This window comes from Dreissena polymorpha, chromosome 15, assembly GCF_020536995.1.
Source record: "Dreissena polymorpha isolate Duluth1 chromosome 15, UMN_Dpol_1.0, whole genome shotgun sequence".
In the NCBI taxonomy this organism is placed as follows: Eukaryota; Metazoa; Mollusca; class Bivalvia; order Myida; family Dreissenidae; genus Dreissena; species Dreissena polymorpha.
The window spans coordinates 62764071-62788012 of NC_068369.1; the positions used below are offsets into that span (position 1 = coordinate 62764071).

The 23942-nt window shown below is 34.8% G+C and overlaps 3 protein-coding genes across 3 annotated transcripts in view; 1 reads left to right on the plus strand and 2 right to left on the minus strand.

Moving 5' to 3' along the window:
- Nucleotides 1-572: 572 nt before the first annotated feature.
- LOC127860433 (zinc finger protein 236-like) lies at nt 573-10970 on the minus strand. Its single transcript, XM_052398512.1, has 6 exons — nt 10527-10970; nt 7750-7855; nt 4829-5269; nt 4606-4667; nt 3693-3966; nt 573-1945 (listed from the first exon to the last, which is right to left on the minus strand). The coding sequence occupies exons 2-6, from the start codon at nt 7853-7855 to the stop codon at nt 615-617; spliced, it is 2214 nt and encodes a 737-aa protein (XP_052254472.1). The 5' UTR covers nt 10527-10970; the 3' UTR covers nt 573-614.
- Nucleotides 10963-20205, plus strand: LOC127860439 (protein DPCD-like). Its single transcript, XM_052398520.1, has 6 exons — nt 10963-11105; nt 13283-13363; nt 14402-14520; nt 16990-17120; nt 17573-17675; nt 18709-20205. The coding sequence occupies exons 1-6, from the start codon at nt 11039-11041 to the stop codon at nt 18811-18813; spliced, it is 606 nt and encodes a 201-aa protein (XP_052254480.1). The 5' UTR covers nt 10963-11038; the 3' UTR covers nt 18814-20205.
- Nucleotides 20202-23942, minus strand: part of LOC127860435 (zinc transporter ZIP13-like) — a 49381-nt gene continuing 45640 nt past the window's right edge. Inside the window, exon 9 of the mRNA XM_052398516.1 lies at nt 20202-23638. Within this exon, the coding sequence (XP_052254476.1) occupies nt 23566-23638 (73 nt within the window). The 3' untranslated portion in view covers nt 20202-23565. The remainder of the gene's footprint in view (nt 23639-23942) is intronic.

A 23942-nucleotide genomic window follows, 5' to 3' on the forward strand; every position in this document is an offset into this window, starting at 1 on the left:
AAAATGCATTGACCTGCATAATCTCCATATTGCCATCTGTCCATGTTTCAACTTCAGGTTTCATGAAAAACATGAAGAACTTCAGAAAAAGTGTTACAGACTGACAGACACACAGAGCGCAAACCATAAGTCCCTCTCCCGTTTCACTGGTAGGGGACTAATAAATGCCTTTAATTTGGTTGGTTTGTTTGGTATATTTTGTATTTGGTATTTTGCAATTTGATAAGAACTTTCAGATAAAAAAGCTTTCTGACCACCACTCCAATAAACATTCAACAACCAGCCAAACGGACTTGCGTTAAGGTCAAACCCTATCTAATCCCTACTGGTTTAATTATGTTATGCTAGAATAAAAAAAAATCAGTGAGTATTGTGATATTATGTGTGTTGCGCCATGAGAAAATGCTACTTATGCCATATGCCGCCAGTGTGGCTTCAGGCCAGCCTGCGCATTCTTATCAGGAGCTACGCTGTATGCGACAGAGTAACGTAAACTTTCTTGGCTCAGTAGAGGAGAGGGTATCTCCTGATTAGAATGCACAAATGTGCAGGCTGGTCTGGAGCCATGCTTGCCATACCGAATAAGACCCATTACCCGGTAACACACATGTAAGTCATTCCCATCCAGACTCAACAAATCCTTCCGGGTAACTTTGTATGATTACGGCAGAACTGGACTGAGGTAAAGTGTTGGGACTGGAGTTCAGAGTCTCCATACTGCTTGAGGCGACCACAACCACTTGCTCATCCTTGAACTTGCCTTCCACGTACAAGGGCTGTACCACCGTGGGTAGCAACGTCGTGTTTACATCGCCCACAACTTTCTGCAGCCCACATTCCTGGGACCAAGGTACTACAGTGACCTCATTACCATGGGAGATTATCTGAGTCAGGACAGGCATCTGATTGCTCTTCAGGCTGTAGAACGTTTGCACACACCCAGGTTTCTGTTTCTCAGAATTCCCGTCACTTCCATTATTGCCATCACCATCATCTCCATCTTCATTAGAAAATACCACAGCAGGTATCACACTGGCACTGGCTGCCGATACAGCAGGCATCAGGTCGGCAGGGTTAACAGTCACTAATTTTGGCTGCATGCCACTGATACAGTGCACCTGTGCATGGTCCAGGGTACCAGACTGGTGCTGTTCAGGGGTCTCGTCTGTGAACAGCACGGTGCTAGGGACCTGGTATTGAGACATGCGGGCAATCACATTAACCCCCTGCCACTGCTGCATAGTCTCAACTGCATCACGCTCCTGTTGGTTGAGAACGGACACTGACCACTCGTTGCCAACCTTCATACCAGAGTCACTATCCTCCTTGTTAGTCCACTTAAGTTCTATGGTCTGAGGTAAATTATGAAATTCAGCAGGAATATGGGAAGAGTCTTGACGCTCAAAGTTGTCATCTACATGTAAATGAGAATTTAAATGCAACAATTTTTCTTTTCGAACTTGACCGTTCACTTTTCCATTTAAATGCACTTTCATGTGTTTATCGAGGTTTCCCTTGATTGTGCATGCGTAGGAGCAATAAGGACATTTAAACGGCTTTTCGCCAGTATGTATGCGCTGATGATTTTTTAGTTCACTGTTTCTATAAAACACTTTATCGCACGAGTCGCACTGGATGCGTCTATCGTTGTTATGGCGGCGCATGTGATGCTTAACCTCGGCACGGAGCCGAAAACGTTTGCCACAAATCACGCACATCTCTTGGGCTGGAGCGTGTCGTAATCGATGTATTTTCAACACCCTCTCAGACTTGTACGATTTGTTACAAATGTCACACGAGAACGCTCGTTCGTCCGTATGTACGGCCTTGCGATGCTCGTCGTATGAGCCCTTGGAGCGGAACACGTTTCCACACAGGTCACACTGCAGCTTCTTGTTCCTCCGGTCAGGATGAGCCTCTTTGATGTGAGCATACAGGTCCTGGCCTGTAACAGAGGCATACCTTAACCCTTTACCACCTAGATACGTATTTAACCCTTTACCACTTAGATATGTATTTAACCTTTTACCACTTAGATACGTATTTAACCCTTTACCACTTATATACATATTTAACCCTTTACCACTTAGATACGTATTTAACCCTTTACCACTTAGATACGTATTTAACCCTTTACCACTTAGATACGTATTTAACCCTTTACCACTTAGATACGTTTTTAACCCTTTACCACTTAGATACGTATTTAACCCTTTACCACTTAGATATGCATTTAACCCTTTACCACTTAGATACGTATTTAAACCTTTACCACTTAGATACGTTTTTAACCCTTTACCACTTAGATATGCATTTAACCCTTAACAACTTAGATACCTATTTAACCCTTTACCACTTAGATACCTATTTAACCCTTTACCACTTAAGATACGTATTTAACCATTTACCACTTAGATACGTATTTAACCCTTTACCACTTGGATACGTATTTAACCCTTTACCACTTAGATATGCATTTAACCCTTTACCACTTAGATACGTATTTAACCCTTTACCACTTAGATACGTATTTAACCATTTACCACTTAAGATACGTATTTAACCATTTACCACTTAGATACGTATTTAACCCTTTACCACTTAGATACCTATTTAACTCTTTACCACTTAGATACCTATTTAACCCTTTATCACTTAGATACATATTTAACCCTTTACCATTTAGATACGTATTTAAACCTTTACCACTTAGATACGTATTTGCACGGACTTGTAGTCCCTTTGAAAGTTATAATTAATTATATACCCTTTTTACTCAATTCAGGTTTTAAAGGCTTCATTTCTAACTCTAAGATACTGATGAGCAGCAAACAGCATAAAACCAGAACAGACTGCGTGTTACTCGCAGGCTGTTCTGGTTTTATGCTGTTTGCACATAGCCATTTTAGCTTTGCATTTGAGTGGGAAAGGGTCAAAGGCAAGTCAATGGTAGACTAACCGTTAATACTTAAACACTCAGATACGTACTTTAATGAGTTTTCAGTCTCGAAGTAAATCAAAGTAAATTTAAGACCTTTCTTAAAAGATTCAAATTAAGTTTTAAAGGCAAAACACCTGAACAGCTTGGGAGTTACCAGCAGGCTGTTCTGGTTTTATGCTGGTTGCATATCTAAGTGGCAAAGTATTAATGCAAGTAAATTGCAGTCATAACATTTACTATTAGCAAAACTGCCAAAGGCTGGTGCAATGTTGTTTGGACAACTAGAAAAAAGGTATATACTTGCAATTTCCGATTTTTTAATCTGTTTTTATGGAAGCATTTATTAGGCCAGTGATTTCAATATATTACTGTATAGACTGCAAATTGCAAAGTATCTGGTTTCAAAATATTTTTGAAAACAAGAAAGTCTTGTTTCAACCATTGTAAATTCCAATTAAATGTTTAAAGGTTTAAAATGGATCGTGCATAACCTATAATAGGTCTGCATTTGTGTAGTTTTTTTTTATTGCATGTAAATTTCTGTCCACACAGAGAGTTGAACAATAATTCAGAAGGTGTATGGCAACAAAATGTCCATACCACAAATAAGGGCATCAGGATATAATAATAGTACAAAAACAAAAATTGAAATTTTTCATGTTTAATGCCCTTAACCAAGTGAGTCTACCAACCGAAGGATTATTTTTTGATGATTTCTAAAGATAAGAAACAAAATCACAGTTACACTTACGGTGTTTAAAGTTTGCAGAACAGTATTCACAGAACATTCCCTGAGACATTTTTGGATGGACCCTCTTCACATGCTTCTTGAGGTACTTCTCGAAGGCAAAGCGGCGCTCACAGTAGAAGCACTTGCACGGTAGATTCTCCTCTGCCACTTTCCCGTACTCACGTCTGCTTGTCTTTGCTGAGGATGTGTATGCTGTATTCTCCAGCCTGGGCTTTGAATGTTTAGACCTGGTTTTGTTGCTCACTTCGGGCAATACACCTTCACTCTTGGCGACCTGAACAGATTTATATTAGAGTCATTCCAAGAATACTTTTGATATTAAAAGATTCAGCTGCTACAACATCACAGATATTTTCATTTAAAAATTAATCAATATGGACATATGAGATGTAAATGTATGCAGTCATTCATTATTTAAGGCTTGAACGATAGAAGCGTAAGATAAAAGACTCTAGAAAAATCTTCATTGTTATGTTCACAGAATGTTGAATAATCAAACATTTAATAAATTTCAAGACCCCAGTCATTATATTTTACATTCACAAACTACATATAACAAGAGCACCGCATACAGGGTGCCACGCTTCGCTGCGGGTGCAGTTTTGAACAGATGAAAGCTTGTCAATTATTTTTTTTTTAAAAGGTCACAGTGACCTTGACCTTTGACCTAGTGACCCAAAAATGGGTGTGGCATGTATAACTCATCAAGGTGCAGCTACATATGAAGTTTCAAAGTTGTAGGTTGAAGCACTTTGATTTTAGAGCCAATGTTCAAAACCTTGACAAAATGTTAAGGTTTTAGCACGACGTGGACGGCGGACACGATGACGGACATGAAGAGCTGGCTATGACAATACCTCGGGTTTTCTCCGAAAACAGCAGAGCTAAAAATTACACATTAAAATGTCCAAACCTTTCCTACAATTGCTGTATCAACTGTTTCTTCGTTTTCATCTAACATCATATGGTTGGCTTCTGGAACATATAATGATGTAAAAATCTGTTATCTTAAGTGAAGTACCAAATGGGCTTTGATTCTATTTTAAATGGGCTTTGATTTTATTTTTTGTTCATGAGTACACTGTAAATCCAATATAACGTTTCATTTCCCAGAAATGTTAAGCAGAGAGTCTTACCGGGAAATGGCGTAGCTAAGACGTTTTTCTCATCATCTACACGTTGGAAAATCTGCCCATCACTTATCTCTGCCCCACTTCTTTCCGCAGTTGTACACAAATCAACACAACTGTCATTAAGTGTCTCTCCAACAGATACAGACTCACTCATATCAACTTGTAAAACATTCAAATCACTTTCACCAACTTTGACGCTAGTTTCATATTTGTACTTGAAACCATTTTCGTGCTCAATATAATTATCGTTGTCTTTCTTCTTAGGTTTTGTGTAACCATGTTCTAACACTTCTTCAGTTATAAAGTCATCACATATTCTGGGTTTTATTGCCCTAGTAGATTTTCTGAATGGAAGAACTTTTTTGCTCTCACTTAAAGTTGGCCTGCTGTTTGGTTCTTTTATTGCAGTTTCCTTGATGGCTGTCAGGATGGTGTCATTGACTCCTGAAATTATACAAACTGTACACATACAACAATAACATTATTTTAATTCATCCAATGTTGCTGTTAAGTCCTTAGTTACCGTAATAGAGCCATAGATTTTTAACCTTAAAAATAAATGCATTTTCAGAAAATCACATTTGAAATTATCATGCATAAACTAACTTATTCAACAAGAGGGCCAAGATGGCCCTAGTTCGCTCACCTGAGAGGAGTCGGTTCATTCAATCTTTACCAAACGTCAAACTTGACCTAGATATTGTCCAGACAAACATCCTGGTCAAGTTTCATCATTATTGAACCAAAACTCTGGCATATGGAGTGTTTTTGTTTTTGTATGATTTGACCTGGTGACCTATATTTTGAGTTCACCCCCCCCCCTTACCAAACATCAAACTTTGCTTACAAAAATAAATATTATGATCAAGATTCATAAAATCTGAAACAAAATTGTGACCTCTAGAGTGTTTATAAGGATTTTGTATAATATAATGAAAATTTGGACAATCTAAGGGCAATAATTATGGCATTAATTATGTGATATATATAAAACCAATCTATGTACCAAGTTTCATGATGCTTCAGGCTTTTTCCGCCCTATGCCACGGGTCCGAAATATTCGGCCCCATTCCCAATGCAAATCTGGTTGTTTTTGTCCCAATTGAAAAAAAATTCCCAATTCCAAAAAAAAAAAAAATTTTTTTTTTTTTTTTAACCTTAAAATATATGAGTTAACCTCATCCAGTGTAGAAAATAGAAAGTATTGCATAATTCAATTATTTGTTGCCTTAAATTTGTTTTAAAAACTGTAAAACATGTTAATGATTATATAAGACTTTCCTTATTTTCCTCAAAATCCGGCGCTTCGCGCCATGTTTTTCACCTCAAAAAAGGTCAGGCCTTTTCACCAAATTCAGATTAAAAAACCTGCACTTATCACACATGTTCATAATATTTTGTAAAATTTTAATTATAAGTTATCAAAATAGTCGTTATTAACCAGTTAACGGCTTCTTTGAAATATAAGAAACACTTTTTACATGCGATAATTTTTCCCAATTGTGCCAATTTTGCGATTAATTTTTTTCCCAAAATGGGGGTTTTCACGACGCGAAATTCCCAAAATTCCATTGCGGCGTTTTCCCAAAATGGAGCGGAAAAAGCCTGTGATTGGGCAAAAAATGTGATTTCTAGAGTGTTCACAAGCTTTTTTCACTCTATAAATATAACAAAACTGCCCCCCCCCCGGCAGCCATGTTATGCAACTCTCATATCAAGGAAACAAATGTTCTGACCAAATTTCATGAACATTGGGCCAAAAATGTGACTTCTAGAGTGTTCACATGTTTTCACTATATACATATAAAGAAAAATGCCCTGTCCACTGCCAGCCATGTTTTTTCACTGATCTGGACCATTTTCGAACTCGTCCGAGATCAATAAAACCAATGTTTTGACCAACTTTCATGATGATTGGGCAAAAATTGTGACTTCTAGAGTGTTTGCAAGGTTTCTCTAGAGCCAAATAAGGAAAACTGCCCCGCCCACTGGCGGCCATGTTTTTCAACGGACCGGAACCACTTTTTAACTCGACCAACATATCATTAAGGCAAACATTTTGACAAAGTTACATGAAGATTGGGCATGAAATGTGACTTCTACAGTGTTTACAAGGTTTTTCTTTTTTTTGACCTAGTGACCTAGTTTTTGACCCAGCATAACCCAGTTTCGAACTTGATCGAGACATCATAGGGACAAATCTTCTGACCAAGTTTGGCCTCAAGAGTGTTTACAAACCAAATGTGGACGACGGATGGACGGACGGAAGGAAGACGGACAAAGACCGGTCACAAAAGCTCACCTGAGCAATCAGGTGAGCTAAAAATTAATAAATGGAACAATTTATATTAATTTTAAACCAAATATATTCATTTAAGTTTTTTAACTTATAATCAGTATAGCAGAAAACTGTGTTTTAGGATATTAAAATATAAAGACAAAAAGTCGAACATAAATTTAATAAGATTTGGTATTATAATTTCAGCCCCATTAAAGGCTTCATTTCCAACCCTTAGAAACTAATGAGCAGCAAACAGCATAAAACCTGAACAGACTACCAGTTACTCACAGGCTGTTCTGGTTTTATGCTTGTTGCAAAAGCCATTTTCACCTCGCTTCTAAGTGGGAAAGGGTTAAGGCAAGATTTTCCTTGAAAAATTAAGCTAACAACTAGTATTTTGTAGCTTTGTAAATGGGGGGCGTATTTCCTGTATATTTAAATTGGCTTGTCAAGACAATCATTGTCATAGAAATAGTAAATTTCATAAATCAGATTCCTCCAAAAAAAAGCCTTTTTCACTTTTATTTAATCACATTATGGTAATTAATTATGTATTTATGTGAATCAGGGTTGAGCTTTCAAAGGAATAATTTACATAAATTTCTGATAAAATAGTAAAAAACGATTGTTTTCTTTAAATTACCTTGGCACAGGTAGTCCCATTTATTTTCATTGAACAATTTCTTGATAGCATCTTCTTGGATCTGCGTCACATGTAGCAAAATGTGATAGTATGAGAGACTTCCCATCTGAAAAACAAATATAGACATGAGGCAGGCCAAAGTCTTGTATACACCATATATTAGAACAGAAATGATGTCATAAATTTTATTTTAATTTCTAGGACTCTGAACTTCCAAACAAACAAATTAAAGTAACAATAAAGTTTTGTAGTTTCAAACAACCACACGGTACCATATCAATCTGCACCAAACACGTATTGCAAGAGCACAAGGATATAAATTAAAAAACACCATTGGACGATAAATTTTGCTATGGTATTTGTCTTATTGGGATTAAAAATGGCAGAACTACTATGCATTAATTTTGATTTTGTTGCTGCACTACACAGTCTACAAAAGTCTGCTAGCAGCTATTTGCTGATACAAACAATAAAAGCTCTACAGTTCTTGCAGACAGAATGTCGGCCAAGTATTTCATGAAATGACCTTGGTGTTTACAGTAATTATTGTAGTTCATGTTGTTATACAGGCCGATTCATTTCATGTCTTAGTTCTTAAATGCTATTTAAAAGGCCCCTGTTAGGGAAAAAAATTATCAAACAGCTAAAATTTACTTCGGAAAGGACATGGTGGCAGATCAAAAATAGATTATCTAGTCACTTTGGCACCTAGTTACTTCAGCATCCTAAAAAAGTGCCACTTTGACACTCAGGTTTCAGCAGTTTGGCATTCACAGTTTGTCACTTCGGTACTGGTATAGTATCATATATTTGAATGACGTCTGTTAAAAGTGTTTTTACATTAAAAAATATAAACCATTTTTTACTTTAAATAATATATGCAGCATTGTGCAATTTTTCTTAACTTTCAGAAATGTTTACATCAAAGTTTTAGGACTATTTCTCTGCATAGGAAAGTCTGAGAAAAATGCGGCGTACACCATTATAAAATTTTTACTTCGCCTAAGCGATCCAACCCACGCTCATTAATATTCATAAGGGTTAAAATGCCCGCAAATGAAAACAGAGAACCATGGTCACGCGCGTCAGTCATGAAATTGAACTATCAGTGGGAGGAGCATAGTGTTGGTTTTCATTGTTGTTGTGAATGGAAAATAAACGCAGATTAAAAGACAAACTAAACAAATTTTAGTGCATTCAAAAGAGAATTTTGTCAGCTTTAAATACATGTATATTTAGTTGTTGTTGCAAAGAAAATAAGACTTTTATGAAGAAAAAAGTCACACTGGTATTTATATTTCCCTGATTTTCAGATGGATTATCTGCGATAAGCAGGGGTTGCTACATATCAGGAAAAATGCCTCCCCCCTGGCGACCATGTTTTTCAACCATCCAGAACCATTTTCGAACACGTCTAACATATCATCGGACATTTGTACAAACTTCTGACCAAGTTTCATGAAGATTGGACAATAAATGTTAGGGCTGTCACGATTCACCGGTATATCGGTATATCGCGGTGCATGTCGTGAAAAAAATCGCACCGCGGTACGGCGTTGCCGCACCAGTTTTTTGAATATTATTATATTAGCACAGATATAAATACATTACATAATTATTTTGATATAGATATCGTTTTGAAAAATGTAGAAGCGATTCAAAAGGGCTAAATAAATAATCCGTTAATATCCAGGTAAAGCAAGCGCTTCCACTTGTAGATGTTTAACTTTCACGTTTAAAATACGGCGATGTATGGGTCCGTACCTTTTTTGGAATTAGGGACAGATTTCCTTTGCAAATAAGTTCATAATTAACCAAAAGATGTTTAATCTATTTCTTATTTTCTTTCTTTAGTATATCGATCGTTCAAAGCATGGCACTTCGGAATCATATTATCTTAAGATTCTGAATAAGTCGAGGAAGAGTCAGAATGCTACGGATTTTCAATACTGGGCCCGCTGACTCTGCATTTTGAACATGCCCTTGAAGCGTTCGATTTACACAGATCGTAGTCACAGCTATTGTAAACAACATGGCGGACATTTTAGAAAAAGACGCGAACAATAACAATGACTACTTCTATCAAGTTTATTACAGTTTCTTTTACAGTTTCTAGTCATACTATGATACCAGTGTTTTTTGATTATTGAGTTTAATAAAGTTTGTAAAACTTGTTATTCTGCTGTTTTCTTCACCGATACATATTCTGTAAAATATCGGTACGTACCGCGATACAGTGTTGCCGTACCACGATATACCGCGGTACGCTCACGGCGTATAGTGACAGCCCTTATAAATGTGGACTAGAGTGTTAACAAGGTTTAATATAGCCATATAAGGAAAAATGCCCCGCCCCCTTGTGGCCATGTTGTTCAACCAACCAGAACCATTTTTGAACACGTCTAAGATTTCATTGGCACAAATCTTTTCACCAAATTTCATGAAGATCGGACAATATTTGTGGCCTCTAGAGAGTTAACAAGGAAAATGATGATGTTGACGACAGACAAAAGGTGATAACAAAAGACAGTAACTAGACAATAAATGCACTAGCTAAAGAAACTTCAGCGTACAGTTTATATAGTATTGACATAAAGTCGCGCCAGTCAAAAATCATAAAAAGCAACATTTAAAGTTATGGTAGCTAGAACTAAAATTGCACAAATCTGTTGTCAGCAAATAGCAAGACAAGAATATGATGATTGATACTGGTTAAGCTATCCAATAAAAAGCGGTAATCGTATAAACTTTCACATAATATTGCGATGAAAACATACCTTATATGTCCTATACAAGCTCTTTTCTTTTAGTTTTATGTTTTGATTATTTTGACAGTGTCGCGAAAACAGATTGCACAATAAATTCGGCTTGTGTCTGTTTTAACAACCATTAAAAATAACAGTTTTCGATACCATGACTGTTAAAACGTTCATAAACGTAGCAAACGTCGGTGCCATGATATGTATCTCACATTAATTCAGGAAATATAGTAGCATGCCATGAGAATAAATGGTCGTTTTGCTTGTCACAACACGTACAATAAGTCAATAGATTACAATAGATTACACTAGATTAGGAAGTTATAGAGTGTATAGATATGTGATAATTTTTAAAATAATACAGATTCTATGTATATGTAACCTTTTTTTTTAATTATTGTTGATTTTCCCTATATATTGTATAAACCACTATCAGTTATGGATAAAATCACATGAATACATTTGTCATTGTTAAAACTTAACTTATCGAGTACAAAATACTTGAGTGTAACCTGTATCTAATAAACAACATGGCTGCGCCCATGGCTTGGATTGATATTTTGAAGAATTCACAAAAAACATGCTTGATTCAGGATGGTAATATATCCGGGCATTTTAATTTGCAACTAAACAACAAAACATAATAACCATGGAAGAATCTAGAAACTATAACTTATAAGAAAGTTGGAAGATAATGAAGGCATTGACAGAGTGCTAATGCAAACTTTACCTTCAATCCGATTTGATCACTGTACGACTGAGAAAGTGGAAGGCGTTTAAAGCCTTTCACTATTTGTGTCCATGTGTCTGTAACTATTAAGTTGGTCTATTTATCTTTGTAACATATGTAAGTAATAATTACGTTCTGAAATTGAGTGTGCCCATCTCCTCCTTAACTAATGCTTGGATATTGCTTAAATTTTCTCACTTGAATTATCACAATGCATGGTGAAAGTCTATTAATAAATTTGGCAGCCACTTTTTTTGAAAAAAAATCACTGAATAATATATATACCCCTTTATTTTATTTACTAGCTTCACTTGAATATGTAGGACATACATGCCAGAAATTTTCAGGCCCAAATCAGGACATTCCATTAAAAGGGATGGCAGGATTTACCCAAATACACACCTAAATATACCCCCAAATACACCCCAATTACGCTCAAAATACCCTAACGCTAAATGCCAAAATTATGAGAATTTGGGTATTTTGAGCATATTTGGGTGTATTTGGAAGTGTATATGGGTGTATATGGGTAAATCGTGCTGCCCCATTAAAGCTGTTGGGACATTCAACAAAAAAGCTGCGCACATAAAACAATCAATCATGCCACCTTTACTGTAGTCAGTATATTATTTACATAACCTCATAATTTCTGGCAAATATTGACGATTAATGTGTTTGAGAATTTCATAAACACATACATTCTCCATTTTACGGAAGTAAACACACATGTGCACTATGCGGATTAATCCATAACATGAAATGTGGCTTGCCTGTATTTAACATTCATATGGGACAGAGGCATGTGTATTCGTTCAACGAGATGTGCGCACATAGAGTATTTTTTTATACAACCCATCATCAATAACTCTAAATTTAGAATGATGCAATATATACAAATTATTCTCTGAAAATCAGTCAAAAATGAAAGTTAATATATGTGAAACATAAATGTGTATCGGTCAGCGCTCAATTTGTTTGATATACCAAATTGGTGTTTTGACAGTTTTTTACCCTCAGGTGGTATAATACACTGAATACCGCGTAATAGTATCTTTAGACTTGATTTGGACCATGAAATACAAGAGCAGTCTGCTTTCAACTCATGGCAATGCATCTATCCCTAGCAATTAGCAACCCCTATCATTAAAATACCATTGTGAATGCCCGATAAAATACATTAATTTGCCGGTAGATTTCTGATTAGGTGTCAGAAACAAAACTGGATCACTCAACTAGTAGATATGGTTTGTAAATAGGGGGCAATAAAGTGATTAGCGATGGTAATTTAAGCCAGACGGAGCTTGAATAGCGATTTTTATTGTGAACTTATAGAATGTATGTCTTTTTTACGAATGTCAGGACAAATTGTGTCACATCGGGACACAGGGACTTACACCCAAAAAGCAGGACTGTCCTGCCAAGATCGGGACTTCTGGCATGTATGATGTAAGAGGCTCTATACACATAACCTGTACGTCTAAAGAAAATACCTCATATGTAGATAATAATAAATATATGACTCAATGTCCATTTTCCTTTTAAAAAGAATACATATGAACAAAAGGCAATCTCAAGTTACTTCTCCTTAACTTGTTGACGAACTGCTTAAAAATTCACAGCTGAATAACTGCAAATTTAAGATGATTGAAAATGAATAAATTGAAGCTGTAAATTTTGTGAAATAATGGCCATTTGTTGTTTTTTTAGCTAAAGTTTTCAAAAGAAAAGTCAAGCTAATCTACCTGCCCTGTCATCATTGTATGCATCTGCATGCAAGCTAGAAAAAGTGTTTATCATGAATTGCTTGGAGAAATTCCTTTAAACTTTAAGCATGTATAAAACATAAGGCCAAGTTTTGTAACCCTTACTGGTACATGTGGATTTCTGTGCAACCATTTTTATGTAAGTGCATCTGTGTCTTTGACATAATGATCTATTTTATCAACAGTATTTAGCTTTCTTAAAGAATATAACTATCATAGACTTATTGTCTCAAGACAAGTAGTAAACAGTATTTTGTACATTGTATTGTTTCTTTTTCCAGGCAGAAGAAAATTACATTTCACTCTGCAAGATGGAAGAGAGTTGGCTGAAGAGTATGATATAAATACCCAAGAATTAGTCGGTAAGAATAGAATTGTGACAAAATACAACATTACAACATTTTGTTATTCTACTCTACAATAAATGCGGCATATAGTATTCACACTATCCATGAGGCTGTGTGTCTGTCTAGAAGGCCATTGTAATTTCTGTTGCAGCCATAACTTTGCCATATATGGCTGGATTTTAAAATAACTTCGGACAGATGTGAACTATCATTAGATAACATTTTATGTGTAATTATAAATAACCATCTCCCTGCCTCAAAAATCAAGGTCATACTTAATGGTCACAGGTTAAAATTGGCCTTAACCCTTTACCACTTAGATACATATTTTACGTATTTGTAGTCCCATAAAATGGTAAATTTAATATAAGACCTTTCTAACTAAATTCAAGTTTTAAAAGCTTCATTTCCAACCCTCAGATACTGATGAGCAGCAAACAGCATAAAACCTAAACAGACTGCGAGTTTCTTGCAGGCTGCTCTGGTTTAATGCTGGTTGAAAAAGCTATTTTCACTTTGCTTCTGATGGAGGAAAGGGTTAAAAACATCTGAAAAACTCTTGTCTTGGTCATAACCTTGCCACAAAATAAATACGCACACATGTAAACCATTTATAGAAGACAAAATGTTGGGTGTTAAAGCCATTTTCCTTCCTCAAGTGTCAAGGTCAAGAGGTGAAGGGTAAACTTTGGCCATATAACAGCTTGTCCATACTGAAACTGTTATTCAACATGCAGTTTGAAATAACATTGTAATGTAACTTTGTTACAAAAAAATGTAAACAATTATTAGACGGCATGTCGCTTTGTATCAAATGTCTCCCTACCTTAACAGTCAATGGCATTCTGTTTCATTTCAGATTAGCCTGTGCAGTCCTATGAATTTTATGTTGAAAGTCTCTTCTTAGTGAAAATCCAGTGTAGGCGGGAAGTGTCGTTCCTGATTAGCATGTGGGGACAGTACATGGTAATCTCTGACGACACTTTATGCATTTAGCGCTTTCTGTCCCAGAGAGTAGCTTATATAAGTTACAATTATATTGGGTGTTTTCAGTGCGTAAATGGCGAAGGTCGTCTGTGCTAGGGGGCCAGGGCAGGTGGGAGTTTGAGGTCGGGGAGCAGCTGGCCCCACGCAGTGTCAACACAGAGGGACTTGTGGAGAGCATGAGCAATGTAGAGCAATCTCTGTACTTTTAACATTATTAACCCTTTAACTAATTAGCTACGCATTTTGACCCATTTGTAGTCCCTAAGAAAATCAACTAAAATATAAAAATTGTCTGGATAGATTAAAATTGTGTAAGACTTCATTTCAAACCCTAAGATACTGATGAGCTACAGACTGCATAAAACCTGAATAGACTGCTAGTTACTGCATGTAGCCCTTTTCACTTTGCTTTTGAGCTTGAAAGGTTTAAAACATGGGTGTTCATAAGAAAGTAATATTTTTTTTAAACAATGTTCAGTGAAAAATTTTCACTTTTGCACCAAATGTTTTTTATCCCATGGTTTATTTATCGCTTTTTGCTGGAACAATATTACCCACCTACCCTTGCAATTAAAAAAACTTTATGATGACAGCTTCTCATTTCAGTTTTAAATTTTGTATTCATCGAAGAATTGAAGTGATCATTATTAAAAACAGCCTGGTGATAAGAATGGTGTATTGTCGGTGGGTGATCGTGTCAAACTGGTGTTTTCTGCTCAAGATCTTATGTTTGAACTGAAACTTTGGATATGGCAAGCTTGCATGAAAGCCCTTATTTGAGATTGTATTTGGGATAGGCCAGTTAAAGGTCACAGTCACTGTAATATGAAAAATAGTGAAGCAAAAGCCTGGTTATGTGGCATTTCCACTTTTCTAGTTTTATTATACCTCACTTATGTTTCCAATTTTTAAATCCAATATATCCATCCCTGCTTTATTTCAATATGTCACGATATAATATTCCCCAATCAGGCTTTAACTTTAAGCTTGACTTTTTAAAGGAAAGGAAAGCTATTCTATGTACATTTGTCAGCATCTGCTTCAAGGTTTATGTTTTTCGGGCAGCTAGTTTATCAGGAATGGCTTCATGGATTTCATTTAATTAACCCTTTACCACTTAGATACTTATTTTTAATGTGTTTGTAGTTCCTTAGAAAGTTAAATTTAATTAAAGGCCTTTCTTACTAGACCCAAGTTTTAAAGGTTCCAACCCTACGATACTGATGAGAAGCAAACAGCATAAAACCTGAACAGACTGCAAGTTACTCACAGGCTGTTCTGGTTTTATACTGTTTGCACATAGCAATTTTTACTTTGCTTTTTATGGGGGAAAGGGTTAAACTTAGATCATGTGTTTCCCACAATTAAATAACTTCAAAGGTAAAGTTTGGTTTCTCTATGTTGAATTTTATCACAATTAGGAGCCATATTATGTTAGACATCTACATACTCACTTTATAGGCAGGTTGCAGTTTTTATGCCCCCGGTAGGGTGGCATATATAGCAGTTGAACTGTCGTCAGTCCGTCAGTCTGTGCATCCGTCTGAAAAACTTATTGCCCATAACTTTTGCAATATTGAATATAGCAACTTGATATTTGGCATGCATGTGAATCTCATGGAGGTCAAGGTCATCATTCAAGGTCAAAGATATGGCTTCAAAGCGGCACATTAGGTGGCATTGTGTTTCTGACAAAGACATCTCTTGTTTAGTTACATGTTTTCTCAAAAAGGGCTGTAGAGAATCGATTTAAACTTCAAACAAGTATTGCCCATTTTAAAATGGCCGCATAGACCAAGTTTGGTAAGTGGAGTTTGAGAGTAAGGGGCCATTTGAGACTTAGACTTTAGGATATACAATATATAAGAAGGCTATTTTTTCCAGCAAGTTTCTGCTGTAATGACTTAAGGGATTTGATTCTAACTTACAACACGTATTCCACATCAATACTTATAAGCTTTTAATTTTCCAATAAAATCTGCATGTAGGCAAAATGCAGAGGTTGACATTATTCTTCGCAATATTTACTGTATCCAAGAATGAATCATATTTTTAAAGTTTTCAATTATAGAAAAAAGGCTCTGTTTTCCCTTTATTAATAGAATATATATGTCAGACACTGTAACCTTAACCATTTAATGCTCGGATACACATTTTGACACATTTCTAGTCCTGTATAAAATATAATTGAATTAAAGACCTTTCTTTATAGATTCAACTTTAAAAAGACTCATGTCCAACCCTAAGATACTGATGAGCAGCAAACAGCATACAACCTGAAGTTACTCATATGCTGTTTTGGTTTACTGCTTGTTGCATAGTCATTGTTTACTGCTTGTTGCATAGTCATTGTTTACTGCTTGTTGCATAGTCATTGTTTACTGCTTGTTGCATAGTCATTGTTTACTGCTTGTTGCATAGTCATTGTTTACTGCTTGTTGCATAGTCATTGTTTACTGCTTGTTGCATAGTCATTGTTTACTGCTTGTTGCATAGTCATTGTTTACTGCTTGTTGCATAGTCATTGTTTACTGCTTGTTGAATAGTCATTGTTTACTGCTTGTTGCATAGTCATTTTCATTTTGCTTCTGAGTCGGGATAACAAGAGTATATTGATTCATATTGAGACTCTGCCTATTTATACCTCCTTGTAGCCTGTATTTGTGCGGAAGGACACCTCGACAGCCTTTCAGTGGCGGATACGCAACCTCCCGTACCCATTGGAAACCTACTCAATGCAGTGCAATCAAGAGAACAATATAGTCATCACCACCTCAAATAAGAAGTGAGTCTTGTATGTTTTATGTGAAGTTTTCATACTGCACAATACTTTAAGCCTTGTTTTGGGAAAATTGACCTTTATGTGTTGTGTTAAGTGCTGTCCGAGATAAGCTTGTTCAGTCACTTCAGGCTAATCTGGGACGATACTTTCTGTCTAGACTGGATTTTCTTTTCTAAAAAGCTTCCTATCCATTAAAAATTCCATAAAAACGAAAGTGTGCAGACTGCACAAGCTAATCTGGGACAACACTATGCTTATCAAATAAGCCCAGCTTTCCAAGAGGAAGGCTTATACATGTTCACATGCTAGAAATGTGCTGTTGAAAAATGACAATTGTGTTTGCACTTAAATTCTTTCGTAAATTTTTTTTAAGTGGTTGTTATGTTGAGACATTCTGTATCACTTCCATCGAGAGCTGCCATATCTCATTCAAATATGTTTTCGTTCATGTACAGATACTACAAGAAGTTCCGTATCCCTGACATGGAGAGATGCAATCTACCCCTGCAGCAGGCCTCTATCAGTGTGGCACATGCAAACAATACCCTCATAGTCTCTGTGAGTACGATTAAGAAATAGGTTTTACAGGGTATGTGTAGCTCCAGACCAGCCTGTGCAGGGTTGTTCCTGATCGTAATGATTATGTGCAGGCTGGATGGTAGCTATGCTAACTGCATATTGCATGACACCTAATTCGGCATGATGGAGCTAAATTAAAAATAATAGTCTGACGTTTCTTTTTCATGGTTTTATTCAAACATCTGCTGTGCCAGTGGTTATAAGCAATTTACTGGTTATAATGAATTTAGAATTATTATCCACTTCCCTAGTTAAACTTCATGTGTTTGTGGATATCAATGGGGAGAAGTGCCATCTAAAATCTATAGCCCTACACTTTCTAGAATAAGAGTTATTACCCTGTTTTTTTTATGACGTCCGTCTGTCATAAACTGTTCATAGCTATATCTAAAAAAGTATGGTATATTTCAAGATAAAGCTGGTTGTGTAAATATCAAAGAAGAGAAGTACCATGCTTAAAAACCATAAACCTACACTTTCTTTAATAAGAGTTATTGCCCTTTGTTGTTTTTGTATGATGTCTGTCTGTCACAAACCTTTTAGGGCTATATCTCAGAAACTATTTCAGATTTTAACATGACATTTAATTGGTGTATAGATATCAATGAGAAGTGTCATGCATAAGAACCATAACACCTAAACTTTCTTAAATATGAGTTTGTGCCCTTTGTTGTTTTTGTATGATATAAATTTTCAAGGCTTTATCTGAAACTATACAAGATTTCAACATGAAACTTAATGGATGTATAGATATCAAAGAGGTAAATTCCAATGCATAAAAGAAAAACCCATAAACTTTGTTATTTTACAGTTATTGCCTAGTCCATCCATCTGCACTGATCAATCAACAATTTGTTTTCTGCGAATAATATCAATTTGACTAATTTGCGTGTTGTGTTGTAGATTGATACTTAAGCAATTGTTGGTGTCTGTGCTAGGATGACACTTAATGCACATGCATTACATAGGATGTTCCCAATGACTTGCTTTATGCTGTATGTTTATTTTTAAGTACAAGAAGCCACCTCCAATACTTGATATGGAAAAGGCTTTACAAGAAGAATTCAAGAAAATGAAAGCCAGCAAAGATGGAGATGTGGATTGCAGACCCAGCTGATTCAAACTATTGTCATTGCATTTGCATCATTAGTTTATATATCAGAAATTCATTAGTAAAATGAAATCACAATATTATGGAAACTTGACAATTTTACCAAGATTTGCTATGTTCTGTAATATACCTGTTGCAACCCAGAGTCAAATGGTTTAAAGACAAATCATTATGAAATAAATAAATAATTGCAATTAATCACACACAAAATCCACACAAAATAGTGTTCAGTGCATCTGTACTCTTTTGTCCATTATTCTTATTTAATGACTTGGATATATGTTAATGCCAGGAATACTATACTGTTAAAACAGTCTATTTAATGCAGTTCTATTCAATTGACATGTTTTCCTTCTAAATGTTCCAGTTGCTAAGAACAATCGTAATAATAACTCTAGTACATGTAAATTAATTGTATTTGGATATAATGTTTTGCCTTTCTGAGAAATGTTGCTGGTGATTGTCTAATATATAAAATTTGGTAGGAATATTTTTGATGGTGGAGACTTTACTGTACGACTTGTTGTTAATTTGGTTGAAAACCAGTTCTGCTCTTAGTTTGCACACACATTTGTAAGGCCAAAATGGACGACTTTCTTTTAAATAATGCCCAATCTTTGTTTCCAAATTAATTATATCAAAATACCATGCATGTTCACTTTGTATTCTGTTATTTATATTAAGTATGCTTTTTTACTATTAACTGTAATACATGAATACATTTTTAAAGTGTATGTCTGATTTATATATTTTGCAATTGGGGAGGCTATGGTGAATGTCCTCTCCTTATGTGTCTTATAAACTTATCCGCACCTTGAGAAGAAGGTTAAAATGTATGTTATTTACTATGTAAGTCTATATTTACTATGTAAGTCTATAGTTACTATGTAAGTCTATAGTTACTATGTAAGTCTATAGTTACTATGTAAGTCTATAGTTACTATGTAAGTCTATAGTTACTATGCAAGTCTATAGTTACTATGCAAGTCTATGAAAATAATGTGACCACTGGGGCATGGCAAGTTTTGACACCAGGGGTATGATTTGCACAAACATTAGAAGACAACGATTAGATTGGGTCTCAAAATAATGTTCAAAGGAATAACGTTTGCCAGGTATTTCAGTCTTACATTGTGGTGGTAAACGTATCTAGAAAGCGAAATTGGCTTGTCTTTTGAACTTGTTTTATGTGAAGAAAAGTCCATTAAAGTCATCAACTAGAAACAGAAAGTTTTCTGCTCAATGTTCATTGGCCACTAACTTAATAATTTCAGTATGGCTTTTCTGTGCTGTAGTCATCCAGAAATGGAATATTGCTGCAGGGTGCTACATAATTCTTACTGATAATGTATGTAAAAAAATTGTGGTAAACAAATAAATACACATTTTAAAACTTAATGCCTTACCTTTATTTTGATATTTTGCAAACAAACAGAAACAAAATCACTGACCAATGTGTCAAAGCGCTATTATTGACAAAATGTTAAAAATGTATCATTTCAAAATCACAAGAATAAGGTAGTTCATGAGTAATTTGGTGTTAAAAAAAGGAACAATGCATACATAACTATCCGTTCTAACAAAATACTAAATTGTAACAAACCTTGATAGCTAACAATCAAGACACATTACTTTTGGCAAAATGCATATGGTTTTCAGAGAATATGTGTGATATCTAACAGACTTTGTTTTTCCATAAAAGATTATAGTGGACATTTTGGTAGACAAGCATACAAGTACTAGTTGTTTCTTTGATATTGAACCCAACGTGACGCACCAAAAACACTTTATTATGTCGTGTATCGATGGATTTCAACAACATTGTGTTACAAGTATGTTAATAGCAATGAAAATGTGTAAGGACAATCACCACACATTAAATGGAAAGGTAAACAAATTTTCTTAACAATTTATAACTACTTTTACAAATTTGCATAAACAGAGGACCTGCATGAGTATTTTTATTGATACATTTTTATATATTGTATTCAATGTAGTAAAGTATAAATAAGGCAAAAACAAACCACTCATATCGTCTCAAGCATTTTTTTATAAAACTATTTTTTCGGGTACATGTCAAAAGTTAAAAATGCACTTTGAAAGTTACTTTGGTTTGAAATTAAAAACTTTCTGTTAACTTAATATAAGAGTCAACAAATTTATGCTATTAATATCAGCCAACATTCATTTTAATACGCTCAAATTTGACACAGCCTGTAGACATTGCCTTACCAATAGATGATACGTTTACAAGACACTGGTAGAAACAACAAGAACTGTCTACAATACACCAGGCTCAACTTGTTTTACATGTACAATGTATATGTATTCCCTAGTTACTGACAAGTTGTGTGTAATGGTTTGTAGAGTAAAGGAATAACAGTCTATCAAGACTCCTGACCTTTACAGGAAGAAGAAGAATTCATGTTTTTAGTTACTTAATGGGGAGCATTTTTCTTATTATTGGAAATATTAAACAATGACTGAACCTCATTGAATATACTGAAATTACTATTATTTCTATGCATCGAGTTTAACCTAGCCTGAAAAACAATTCTGGGTTGAGTAGAATAGCTCACATTTTCTTCAAAAAGTTGAGCTAAAAATAAATGCAACAGAAAACGAATAAACATTTTATAAACTGTACAACTGTTTTGTTATTAATAGCACCTGATAAAATTTCATTTTTTTTTAATTTACAAAATATACAAAAGTCTAAATAACTTAACTCAATATAAAATATAACATGTCAAGTAAACAACAAAGTGCACATGATAATAAAAACACATGGCATAAAAACACTTAACACCAAAATATCGCTGGTTTAATTCATACTGTTTTGGTGCAACCAATACATCAATTTATCCATCAGTTTTATCAGTAATTGTATTTGTCTGGCAAAGTACAAGCAGATTAAATCTTTTGAATATAACTGCTCTGAACAATTTTGAAATGATTATTCTAGTGTGCCTTAAGTTTTTGCTAAATAAGACAAAGATCATTTAAATGCATTTTTTCAGCCTGAGCATAAAAGCATATAAACACTTAGACAGAATATAATAAAAATCACAAATATCACAATCAATGAATAAAAAGGCTTGCAAAAAGCAGCACATTTTAAAATTGAAATTGGAAAGAAACATTCCATTAGCAATCATTCCTGGATTTCATATAAAATAATAACAGAGAAATTCAGCATTTAAATGTAAACAATAAGCAATTATATAATGTGTATTACAACCTCCAATGATATAAATTTAGAGTAAAAACATGGATTCAAAGAATGATTTGATTTAAGAAGGTATACAATAATAAACTATATGTTACAAAATGATAAACTTGGGATTTATTTTATATATAAGAATATCTGTATTTATCATTGTTTTTTGCCCATAAACAACAATTTCTTATTCCCTTCATGGTTCCAAAACCATGCACCAGACAGATAAAACATTGGCTTATTGAACACATAACAACAACAATGCAAAAATAATATCATTTCTAGCATGATTCATTGTTTGCAAATAAAATGAAAACTATATTTTTACAATGCTGCTCCTATAAGGTTCTGTACTTTTTATTGCACAGTTTGGTGGGTATTTAATAAGTATTTTATTTCTTTGTTTGAAGCTTAAATCAGTGAGAAACATGATATAATAATAACAATAATACATTTCAATTATTTGTGTTAAAAGTAGTGCAAAAAGGGTTCGTCAATAATGAAAATATGTACAGTATTTTCAGAGCAAACATATATATTTGACAAAAATATATGATTCATGTAAACACCGGAACCAACATCACATGAAATATTTGCATCACAAAAATATATGATTCACAACATAAACACAGTTTGTATTCAAACATATTTCTGAACATTCAGGTTACCATACTTAACAGGGGCAGAACAACCATACACAAATTCAAATGTTAAAGCATACATTATTTCTAATATTGCACTGTTTCTCGTCTGGTCGCTCACATTAGCCGTATAACGCAAACTCATATAGTTAAAAAACTTATATACATGTATACCTGCCTGTTTACAGGTAAAGAAAGTGTCACTAAAGGTATAGGGTGCAGCCAAACAAGAGCATTTTAGAAATTGTCGTAGCATTTTCATAAAGTGTATCAAACAAATTTCTCTGTCAAACATTTGTAACTAAGCTTTAAGCATAGTCTTTTCATTAGACATTGAATATTTGCAATATTTGCGTACTATTTTGGCCAAGGTCTTTAACACATAGGCCCTGGAAATTCTTATGTGGATTTTCATGTGGACATCATCATTTTAAATGAAAAAATTACTCTACATAATAATTTCAAATAACTTATGTACAATAATGCCTAAAATCATTAACAGCGGATGCATCTATCAGTTCTATATACAACAGAATATGTAACGGAAGTCACAAGGCCCCGATGACAGCATGACGTAGATACATATGAGCTTTGCTATGGGAAATGGGGGTTTAATGCATGTGCATAAAGTGTCATAACAAATTAGCCTGTGCAGTCCGCAGGCTAATCAGAGATGACACTTTCTGCCTTTACTGGATGTTTGTCTAAAAGAGTCTTCCTTTAAACGAATACAATAAATACAATATAAATACAATACAATAAAAGCGAAAAGTTTCGTCCCTGATTAGCCTTAGCACAATGCACAGGCTTATCTGAGACAACACGTTACGCACATGTAAACCCCGTTTTCACAGGGCCAGGCTCAAAAACCCTTCCATGAGAGGAGAGAGGGACTGTCTAATGTACCAAAGAGACCAGATACATGGTTGCCACACCTGATATCAAACACACCACCTGCTTCACTGACTCCCTGAAATAAACATGGAATGGTTTATGACAACCCAGCTTTCTGATTAACTTAAAGACATGCATTAGGCTTTCTCAGCAACATATTATTTGAAACAGAAGGTTCTGAGTAAAAAAGATATACTGAACGTCTGATAACAAGGTATACTGATTTAAACACTTTAAACTTAAAGTAAACCTAACCAGGCAAGTCAAACATTTACAATCAAACATTAAGTATTACAGAAAGAAAAAATGACAACATTTAACAACAACTATACAATTCTAAATGCAGCTAGTTTAAGCAGTGCACATTTTGCAATCAAATG